The sequence below is a fragment of the Microtus pennsylvanicus genome, chromosome 1 (genome assembly GCF_037038515.1).
Source record: "Microtus pennsylvanicus isolate mMicPen1 chromosome 1, mMicPen1.hap1, whole genome shotgun sequence".
NCBI classification, from domain to species: Eukaryota; Metazoa; Chordata; class Mammalia; order Rodentia; family Cricetidae; genus Microtus; species Microtus pennsylvanicus.
The window spans coordinates 150,123,303-150,134,284 of NC_134579.1; the positions used below are offsets into that span (position 1 = coordinate 150,123,303).

Consider the following 10,982-nt stretch of genomic DNA (forward strand, 5'->3'; position numbering starts at 1 on the left):
TGTCAGAATGGCTAAAATCAAAAACACCAATGATAGCCTTTGCTGGAGAGGCTGTGGAGGAAGGGGTACCCTCATCCATTGCTGGTGGGAATGCAATCTTGTGCAACCACTTTGGAAATCAGTGTTTCGGTTTCTCAGGAAATTCGGGATCAACCTACCCCTGGACCCAGCAATACCACTCTTGGGAATATACCCAAGAGATGCCCTATCATATGACAAGAGCATTTGTTCAACCATGTTCATAGCAGTATTATTTGTAATAGCCAGAACCTGGAAACAACCTAGATGCCCCTCAATGGAAGAATGGATGAAGAACGTGTGGAATATCTACACATTAGAGTACTACGCTGCGGTAAAAACAATGACTTCTCGAATTTTGCATGCAAATGGATGGAAATAGAAAACACTATTCTGAGTGAGGTAATACAGACCCAAAAAGATAAATATGGAATGTACTCACTCGTAATTGGTTTCTAGCCATAAATAGGGGTCACGGACTCTACAATTGGTGATCCTAAAGAAGCTAAGTAAGAAGGTGAACCAAAGGAAAAACATATAGTTACCCTCTTGGCTATGGGAAGTAGACAAAATTGCCGGGGAGAAAATTGGGATCTTGGGGGTGGGGTGGGATGGGGGTAAGGGGAGATGGGGAGAGAAAAGGGAGAAGGGGAGGATGGGGGGAATTTGGTGAAAAAGGAGGATTGGGATAAAGGAAGGTTGGATAGGGGAGCACGGAAGCACGATTCTTAGTTAAGGGAGCCACCTTAGGGTTGGCAAGAGACTTGAACCTAGAGTGGCTCCCAGGAGCCCAAGCCGAGGTCCCCATTTAGTTCCTTGGGCAGCTGAGAATAGGGAACCTGAAATGACCTTAGCCTATAGCAATATTGACGAATATCTTGCATATCATCATAGAACCTTCATCTGGTGATGGATGGAGATAGAGACAGAGACCCACACTGGAGCACTGGACTGAGCTCCCAAGGTCCCAATGAGGAGCAGAAGGAGGGAGAACATGAGCAAAGAAGTCGGGACCACGAGGGGTGCACCCACCCACTGAGACAGTGGAGCTGATCTACTGGGAGCTCACCAAGGCCAGCTGGACTGTGACTGAAAAAGCATGGGTTAAAACCGTACTCTCTGAACATGGCGAACAATGAGGGCTGATGAGAAGCCAAGGACAATGACACCGGGGGGGGGGGGGGGGGGGGGGGGGTTGATCCTATGCAATGTGCTGGCTTTGTGGGAGCCTAGCCAGTTTGGATGTTCACCTTCCTAGATATGGACAGAGGGGGGAGGACCTAGGACTTACCACAGGGCAGAGAACCCTGACTGCTCTTTGGACTGGAGAGAGAGGGGGAGAGGAGTGGGGGGAGGGGGAGAAGGGTGGGAGGAGGGGGAGGGAAATGGGAGGCTGGGAGGAGGTGGAAACTTGTTTTGTTTTTTCTTTCTTTTCTCAATGAAAAAATAAATACATAAATTTAAAAAAAAAGTATTTTATGGTAGAAAGGTGTTGGATTTTGTTGGATGCTTTTTTTTTCAAAAACAGTTTTTAAGACAATCATGATGTTTTATCCTTTATCCTATTACTGTGTGCTATGTTTATTGATTTGGAATGTTAAACAAAATATATTATTACAATAAAAACCCACTTGATCATGAAAAAAATAAAAAATAAAAACCGAATTTGGGGGTGGGGTGAGTTTAGCTTCACACTGCATGCGCGAAACTCCGATTTCAAAAGGTTCTCTTTTACTGTTTGGTCGACTGGAAGGCATTTGCTTGGGCTGGAGAGAGTTTAGCAGTCAAGAGCACTTGCTGCCCTGAGGACAAAGATTTCATTCCCAGCACCGACATGGTGCCTCACAACTGTCTATGACTGCAACTCCAGGAGATCTGATGCCTTTCTCTGACCATTACAGGTCCCGGGCACACCCATGGTGCATACTGCACATAAAACAATAAATAAATCGTTTTTAGATTTATTAAAAAAGAAAAGCATTCCCTTTGTCTAGTCAAAGCAGAACCCGTCTGCCCCACAGATCAGAAAATGGACTTTGCTGCCACCTGCTGGACATTTTTCGTCACTACATATGATCGCTATTTAAAAAAATATATAAATACACTGGATATCTTGGCTCAAATCTGTAAAACCCAGAACTCCAGACGCTGAGGCAGGAGAACGGTAGTGACTGTTAGTATTCAGGCATCTGTACTGGCCTGCCCTTGGGGTCCTGACAGGATCCGTCCTCAGCTGCTACCACTAAGAACAGCTCCTGTGCACATTCACTAGGTTCCCTTTTAAAAGGTGGGCCTTGCCTGCCTCCCATCTTTTTGCCTGCTACTCTTGTCCCCAGGGACCAGTCTCTGCCCCTCTCTGTCCCCTTCTCTCTCCTCTTCCAATAAACCTTCCATGTGAGCTCTGTTGTACGACATGACTCCTTCCCGCTGTTTTTAAATTATGTATTTTTAATTAATTAATTAATTTTGTTTTTCAAGACAGGGTTTCTCTGTAGCTTTGGAACCTGTCCTGGAACTAGCTCTTGTAGACCAGGTTGGCCTTGAACTAGCAGAGACTCCAGCTTCTGCCTCCCAAGTGCTGGGCTTAAAGGCGTGCACCACCACCCCCCCCCCACCCCCCCCACCACCCCCCACCCCCCCCCCCCCCGGCTTTGTTTTTAAATTATAACAGTGAGTTCAAGGTTAGCTTGGGAAACAAGGTGAGACTCTGCGTCAAATATTCTTTTGAGCTCCACGTGGTGGGTTTAGGCTTAAGCCTGTAATTTCAGAACTCTGAAGAAAGAGGCAGGAGGCTGAAAGACCCCCGGTGTGGGGAGACTCTCACTCAAGTCTCGGGATAACACGACCCCCTCAGTAGACCCCCCCAGTAACTCACGAGAGACCGTCCTCGCTGCAATCACACAAGGCTTTAATGGAGATGAGACAGGAACCAGTGCACTGCGGCCGAGACTCACAACCCACACAAGGGAAGAGTTCGACCCAGAGTGACCTGGAGAAGGGTTTTTATAGGAAGAACCCACAGCCTAGTAATCCAAAAAGGGCAGGGAGGGTGTCACAGAAAATCACAAGGGGACAACTCCCTGCCTCTCAAGATCACTCAAGGTCATAATCAGCTAGTTCCTGAAACACAGTATTCCGAAAATACCAGTGCTGATCACAAGGGGGAAACTCCCTGTTTCTCAAGATTATTCTCAAGATTACAATCTAACTTTATCTTCAGCTAGTTCCTGAAACACAGTCACGGAACTGGCTAATCCTAGATTTCTGATTCTTCTCTTCCTGCTTAGATTTTTGGCTATTTTCTTCCTGCTGGGGTGGGGGGGAGAACACCTGGATTTATCCAGGTTGGCCTTGAACTAGCAGAGACACTCCTGCCTCTGCCTCCCAAGTGCTGGGATTACAGGCCAGCACAGCCACTGTTGTGCTTTCCCGTCAAGCCACGCCCACTCCCATTACCTCTGACCTGCCTGCCGCCATCTTGGGCCCTTTATTTTCTGCTTCCTTGACGTGCCTGGTTTTTATTATAAGGAAGACCTGGGAACGTAATGGTTTTGGTCCCTTTAAGAGACAAGCCACGCCCACTCCCTCCCCCATCCGCTGAGGCAGGCTGATCTTCAGCTTCCAGCCTGAGCTCACTCCTCTCTTTTCCATCTTCCTCTCGGAGAGGCAGCTTCGCTTCTGCCTCTCTCCCCACTTCTCTGCTTCCCCCCTTCTCTGTCTCTTTCTCCTCTTCTCTCCCTCTCTCACTGTCCCCCCTTCACCCTTCCTCCTCCATAACCCCCTGAATAAACATTCAACCTCACCCTGCATGTCGTGTCTATCCACGTTTCTGTCTTCTGCCCGCCCGCCATGTGTCTCCCTGCCCGGAACCAGCCATTGCTTGGGGACCAGCAGCCGTCTCTGCCTGGGGCCCACTGCCTGCTGCCACATGGCCCACCACCACCGCTCAGGCCACCGCTCTGGGACTGGCTGCTCCCAGGGCCCACTGTCTGCCGCCACATGGCCCGCTACCACCATTTGGGACCTACAGCATTTATGCTGCCTACTGCCGCAGGGATCTTGCAGCATTTTTAAAAAAAAAAAAAACAACAACAGAAAATATTTACAAAATTGAGGTGAATGAGCAACCCACAAATACACAGAAAAATAAGCCCTGGCTGGGTGGGTCACACCTTTAATTCCAGCACTCAGAGACAGGAGGCTCTCTGAGTCCAAGGCCAATCTGGTCTACATAAATGAGCTTCAGGCCAGCCACCGCTACCTAGAGAGAACCTGTCCCAAAGTAAATAAACAAACGAATACATGAAAAATTTAAGTTTAAAACATTAGTTTGATTATACATGTTCTAAACATTTATCTGAAACTCAATTTTCATCATAAATTTCCCTGTGTAACTCTGGCTGTCTTGGAACTCACTTTGTAGCCCAGGCTGGCCTGGAACCCCTGAGATCTACCTGAGTGCTGGGACTAACATCATGCACCACCACATCTGGCTCTAAAACTCAATTTTCATTGAAATATTAAGAAAAACAATGGTAATGGGGAAATATACACAATTTACTATAAAATTGTCTTTGGACAAGTAATTTATTGGAAAAGCCACATTTTACAGTGTCATCAGGGGACAAATGTCACTCCCATTTTGCCATTCAATATTGACAACAATACTGACAATACATAATCAACCAGTAACAATGTGTGTACAAAAGCCTGGCAAGGAGCGGCATCTCAACACTCTCGGCAGAGGTATGGGTGGGGGTCACAAGTTCGTGGTCAATCTGGGTTACATAGGTAAGTGGGTCTCTTTAGTTTCAAGCTAGCCTGGTCTACATCGTGAGTTCCGGGACAGCCAGAGATACAGAGAGTCAGTCTCAAACAAACACCAGTGGGGGGCCATAGTGAAACCCATTTGTCCTCAGACCTTCAGGAGATGAGACAATCCTAAGTGCTTCCATGGTAGAGGAAGCATGGGACCAGGGGTAACCTAGCAACTGTCTCCCTAGGAAAAGACCTCAAGCCCGACATAGAATCACAAGGGCACCTCTTTTTTTGGTTCCTGTCCTGGAACTAGCTCTTGTAGACCAGGCTGGCCTCGAACTCACAGAGATCCGCCTGCCTCTGCCTCCCGAGAGGGCACCTCTTTCGAGTGCGTTTTCATGTGCCGCATCAGCGTCCCCTTCTGTCGAAAGGCCGCGTTGCACTCCATGCACTTGTAGGGTCTTGCGTCGCTGTGGATGTCCATATGGACCTTGAGGTTGCCCTTGTGGTTGAAGCGTTTTCCACAGCTCTCACACACATATGGCATCTCCTTCGTGTGGGTCCTGATGTGATCCAGCAAGGAGGACTCATGGGTAAACCCCTTGTTGCAGATGCTACACCCGTAAGGCTTTTCGCCTGTGTGGATGCGCTGGTGAACTCGGAGGTCTGAGGACTGCAGAAATCCCTTTTCACACAAGTGGCACCGAAAGGGTCTCTCTCCTGTGTGGGACCTCTGGTGGAGGATAAACTGAGACTTGTAACGAAAACTCTTGTTGCATTGATGGCACCCAAACGGAGCCCGGCCAGGGAGGCGAACCACCGACTCTTCAGGCCGTAGGGTGGCGACCGCTAACTGACCATCTTCTGTATTGCCCACACAGGAGGCCCTTCCTTGGGGAGTGGGCAAGCTGTCTGCCCTGGAGCTGCTAAGCCTCTGAAGACCCGTATTCACAGCTGTATCCCTGTTTGCTAGAATACGGGTGACAGGTATGGCCGCATACATGTTTGTGTCTCCCCTGAGCATCACTGAGGCAGCTTCTGCTTGGAGAGGATCTAGTGGGAGGGATTTCACATACAACACTTAAAACCTGAGAGCCCATCTCAAAGATGTATTACACTTATCTGCTTGATTACGTGTGTGGGGGGGTCACCCTAAGAATGCAGAGGGCAGAGGATAACTTTTGGGTTAGTTCTCTCATGTCAGCATGAAGGCCCTGGGGATTGAACAGAGGCAATCGGGCTTAGTGGTAAGTGCCTTTCCCCACGAAGACATCCCAGGTCTGAGAGCTCACCTGTAACACTCTCTGGAAAGTTGGTGACAAAGAAGGTGTGGAGGGGGGGCGGGGGTGGTGGCCAACTTCCTCCCACGGGGATGGGTAGTAAATTCCCACCTCGTACTCACCAGGATCCTGCGTCGGCTGAGGATCCTGAGGTAAAAACAGGTCACTGTACCAAGCCCTGTACCAGTCCTGTACCAAGTCACTCCCCTGGTTCCACTCAGGTCTCAGGTAGTCTGGCTCTCTGCTCCCCGGAACCGTCTCCAGGAAAACTTCCTCTTCCTAGACAGGAGACAATGAAGAACAATTATGGGGTGTATCATCCAGTGGAGAACAGGAGCATAGAAATCTGCCTCTACGGAACTGGAGAGATGGCTCAGTGGGCTCTTCCAAAGGACCCGGGTTCAATTCCCAGCACCCACACGGCAACTCACAACTGTCTGCAACTCCAGTTCCAGCAGAACCCAACACCTTCACACAGACAAACATGCAAGCAAAACACCAATGCATATAAAATAAACAAAAAATCTAAAGAAAGAAAGAGAACAAAAGAAGGAAAAAAATCTGTTTCTACTTGATCTGGACCACTAAATTTTTCCCAGGGTTGAGGGAATGTTCACACTTCTACGGTCCACCCCAGTACCCCACATAAATGAATATTCTCCTCTTAATATTTGTAAGTCTGTTACTAATTAATGTCAAGCTACCACACCTCCAAACCTCATGTTGGTTGCTATTTTAATTTTCTTCCCTGCCTTTGACTCTACATGCAAAATGCCTCTCAACCCAGGTACTTTTAAGATATGGGGCTAATGAAACTAGATGAGGGATGGCTCAGAGGACCTGGGTTCGAGTCTCAGCACCCACAAGGAAGCTCACAACCATCTGTAACTCCAGTTCTTGTGGGGGCGATCTGATGCCTTTTTCCTCCCACAGCCACCAAGCACACATGTGGTGTGCAGATATACATGCAAGCAAATTAGCCACACATGTAAATATAGGATAACCTTAAACTAGTCGGGCAATTAAAGGATGGTTTCTGACTGGGGAGGGGTCTCCTCTGGGGCATAGTGTGCACTTTGATAGTGACTGGACACTGTTACAACTCTCAGCAGCTGGGTGTGGCCTTGCACACCTTTGATCCCAGCACTCAGAAGGCAGAGGCAGGTGAGTCTCTGAGTTCAAGACTAGCATAGTAAGTTCCAGGACAGCTGGGGCCATGTCAAGAGACCGTTCATCAAAGGGGAAAAAAATTCTAGACACTCCATGTAGGTTAACAGATCTAAATCAAGCTCAGAGGGTGTAGTAGACCACACAGGCAACTTCAGCGGCTGGAAGGTAAAGGCAGGTAGGTCACGAGCTCAAGAGCAACCTCCCCTAAGTGACTAGTGGAAGGGCAGCCTGAGTTACAGGACATCCTGCTTCAAACAAAACAAAACCTAAAGTGTCCCGGAGCCATTACCCCCAGGGGCCAAACTACTCCTTGGAATTTTCAAGGGCCTAGGAATCAACTTTAGATCATCAGACCAGACAGCAAGCGCCTGCCTTAACCACTGAACTATCTCTCCAGCATTCCTGTACTATTAAGCCTTTATTTCTGTGTATGTGTGAGTATATGCCATTTCAGTGTTTGTGCCCAAGGAAACATGACGGTAGAGTCCCCTACTTGAAGATGGTGCTGGGACTCAAACACTGGCCCTCGGAGGAGCAGCAAGTGCTCCTAACAGCTGAGCCCTCTCTCTAGTCCCCTCTCCATGATCTTCATGACATTTTAGTGGGAGACAGATGGACTAACTAGCAAGTCTGCTTTCTCCTGTGTCCACGCATGTCTGAACCCAACCCTCACCAAACCTCCCATCTCTCCCCAGGGATGGTGCCATGCGCTCACCTGGCTGACGCACGACTCAGTCCTTGGCAGGTTCTGTGACCCCGGACTAGCCTCGTCACCGCTGAGACTATCATCCGACAATACCACCATGTTCTCACCCCAGTCATCCGCCTCGACTTTGGCCATTTCCAAACCGGAACCACGTAGAAAGGACATCTGTCCTTGGGAGATGACAGACTGTGGGGGATGGGGAACAGGTGAGAGACCCCAGGTAAGATTCTAGTGGTGGCTCTCACAACTCCATGTCTTTCTTGACTTAGCATTCCAGCTGGAATTACCAGCAAATTTATCTTCCTTAATACCGTATTTCCTCGGTGCGTACAAGCAGTTCTATCCGAATCCTTGTCAGTCTGCACGCTAGCCCCATCCTCTTATCCACAGAAACATGGTGTTATGTGGATGAGCTGGTCCCCAAGCAGAGAGAGAGAGACAGTGAGAGACGCAGTGACGGACAGGGAAGAGAGGGAGAGAGGCTCTTTTTCTACATCTAAACTACCTTGCCTGCAGTTCTAGAACTCAGGAAGCTGAAGTGAAGATGACGCCAAGGTTCGGGCAGCCTGGGCTACAGTGTGAAACCTCGCCCCTAAACAAACAAAAACCATGCTTCCCCTATCCCTACCCACACCAGCTGGCTGGTTTCAGGTACGGGCAGTTTGATGTTGATGCTGGCTTCACAGGTTTCTTGTTGTCACACAGGGTGTCGCTCTGTGCACGTGTGTATTATTTATTTATTTTTAATTCGAGACAAGGTTTCTCTGTGTAGCCCTGGCTGGAACTAGCTCTTGTAGACAAGGCTGGCCTCACACTCAGAGATCCACCTGCCTCCGCCGCCGAGTGTTGGGATTAAAGGCGTGCGCCACCACCGCCAGGCCTATCTATTTTATATTCCCATCACAGTTCCTCCTTTCCCCCTTTTCTCCCACCTCCTCCTCCACCTCTTTCCCACTCCCCCTCTGTCTCTAATTCATAAAAGGGCAGACCTCCCATGGATAGATAAAACACGGCAAATCAAGTTGTAGGAAGACTAAGCACCTCCCCTTGTATTAAGGATAGGCAAGCAAGGCAAGCCAGTATGAGGTGTAGGGTCCCAAAAGCCAGTAATAGTCAGAGACAGACCCTGTCCCCACTGTTAGGAGTCCCACAAGAAACCAAGCTACAGAACTATCACACATACACAGAGGGCCTAGGTCAGTCCCACGCAGCCTGCAGCCAACACAGGCATCGATGCAATGTTGCCTGGTGATATTCTGCTATACTCAGAGATCGACACCTATCCCAGCTGTCGGAGAGGCTTCTCTCCACACTCTCCACGCTAAGCTTTAAAGCAGATGGGCAGGCAGGTCTCCATTCTGCATAACAATGTCTTAAGCGTGGGGACGTACAGCCACAGCTGGTGTGTCCCGCCCTAGCCTTTAACAGATCGCCCACAAACGCCGGCCTTCTAGTTCCTTCTCCCAAACCACACCAGAGATTGTGCCACACACTTGCCTGACTGGTGGACGGCTCTTCAGTCTCCAGCAGGTTCTGCAACTCTGGGTGAGCCTGGCCTCTGTTGGGGGGCTCCTCGCTCTCTGATGGGTACTCTGCAGACCATCTCACGTCACCCCATCTATTCTTCATGTCTGCAGCATTCTCAGTACCGGGATGCCGAAAGAGGTACATTTGTCCTTGGGAGTGGATTATGGACTGGGGAGGGGGAGCGGAGGAAAGGAACAGGATGAGACCCTGGGTAAGTCTTGGCTATCCCTCTCGCACGACCGTTCCTGGGCTGACTTAGCAACCCAACTTGATTTATTTGCAAATCTGTCTTCCTGGACATGGATTGACCCACAGGGTCATACTCCAGCTACACAGTGAATTAGGGATCAGTCTGGGCTACATTGAACCCTGTCGCAATACACAAGGAGTGGGGTGGGGGCTGGAAAAATTAAGAGCACTGACTGCTCTTTCAGAGGACTCGGGTTCAAGACACAGAATCCACGTGGTGGTCGCCCACAGCTGTCTTTCACTCCAGCTCCAAAACAAAATGAGCTGGGCGGTGGTGGCGCACGCCTTTAATCCCAGCACTTGGGAGGCAGAAGCAGGAGCATCTCTGTGAGTTCGAGGCCAGCCTGGTGACAAAAGCTAGTTGCAGGACAGGCTCCAAAGCTACAGAGAAACCTTGTCTCCGAAAAAAAAAACAAAAACAAACAAGAAAAAAACAAAATGAGTTGGGCGGTGGTGGGACACGCCTTTAATCCCAGCACTCAGGAGGCAGAGGCAGGCGGATCTCTGAGTTCGAGGCCAGCCTGGTCTACAGAGCAAGTTCCAGGGCAGGCTCCAAAGCTACAGAGAAACTCTGCTCAGAAAAAAAAAAAACAAAAACAAAATGAAACAAAAGCAAAACAAAGACAAAACAAAAAAACAGAAGGTGGGGCTTGCGCACTCTTGATTCGAGATTAGCCTGTTAACTTACAGTAGTTCTGACCTGTACAATTCCTTGGCTTCTAAATAAAGTTACTGTGCCACAATCACAGACAAAACAAGTCCACAAAAGTCCCCAAACATTGCCACTTAACTCTTAGGAAGCAAAACTCTCCTCTTCCGGGCCACTGACTAAGGGTAAGAGCCTCAGTGGTCTCAGCTGCGTTCAGGTCACAGCAGCCCCCATGGCTGTCCTTCCCCTGAGCCCACTTGCTTACCCATTGGCGCGGTTTCCCACCGCTCCTCAGCAGTTCCTCCAGTTCTTTGCAGCTCTTCACCCCGTTCTCTACCACTATGGCCTGCAGCTCTGGCCCCACAGAGATCATAAACTTCTCCAGCACTAGCTGGTCCAGGATCTCCTCCTTGCTATGCAGGTCCGGTCTCAACCACATAAAGCATAGCTCAGACATCCGCTTCAGATCCTCGATGGGATCGGACCCTTCTGACGGACTAAACTCTCTGAATTTTAGGTGCCAATACTTGGAGTTGTAGTCTCGCTTTTCCGCGTTTGTTTCCTGGGATACTAGTGATGGCGTCTCTTCTGATTGGAGGCTGTCTGGTGGTACCCTGGCAGCCAT

General features: G+C 49.2%; 1 protein-coding gene across 1 annotated transcript; it reads right to left on the minus strand.

Moving 5' to 3' along the window:
* Positions 1 to 5,116: 5,116 nt before the first annotated feature.
* LOC142857768 (zinc finger and SCAN domain-containing protein 5B-like) lies at positions 5,117 to 10,982 on the minus strand. The gene is made up of 4 exons (XM_075986673.1): positions 10,623 to 10,982; positions 9,430 to 9,627; positions 6,179 to 6,335; positions 5,117 to 5,829 (listed from the first exon to the last, which is right to left on the minus strand). The coding sequence occupies exons 1-4, from the start codon at positions 10,980 to 10,982 to the stop codon at positions 5,117 to 5,119; spliced, it is 1,428 nt and encodes a 475-aa protein (XP_075842788.1).

Excerpts from the sequence above, each read along its gene's own strand:
- LOC142857768 (XM_075986673.1), bottom strand. The coding sequence starts at position 10,982 with ATGGCTGCCAGGGTACCACCAGACAGCCTCCAATCAGAAGAGACGCCA. Across the intron at positions 9,628-10,622 it reads GTGGGAAACCGCGCCAATGG|TCCATAATCCACTCCCAAGG; the intron begins GTAAGCAAGTGG and ends CCCCCTCCCCAG. Across the intron at positions 6,336-9,429 it reads AAGAGCCGTCCACCAGTCAG|GAAGAGGAAGTTTTCCTGGA; the intron begins GCAAGTGTGTGG and ends TCTCCTGTCTAG.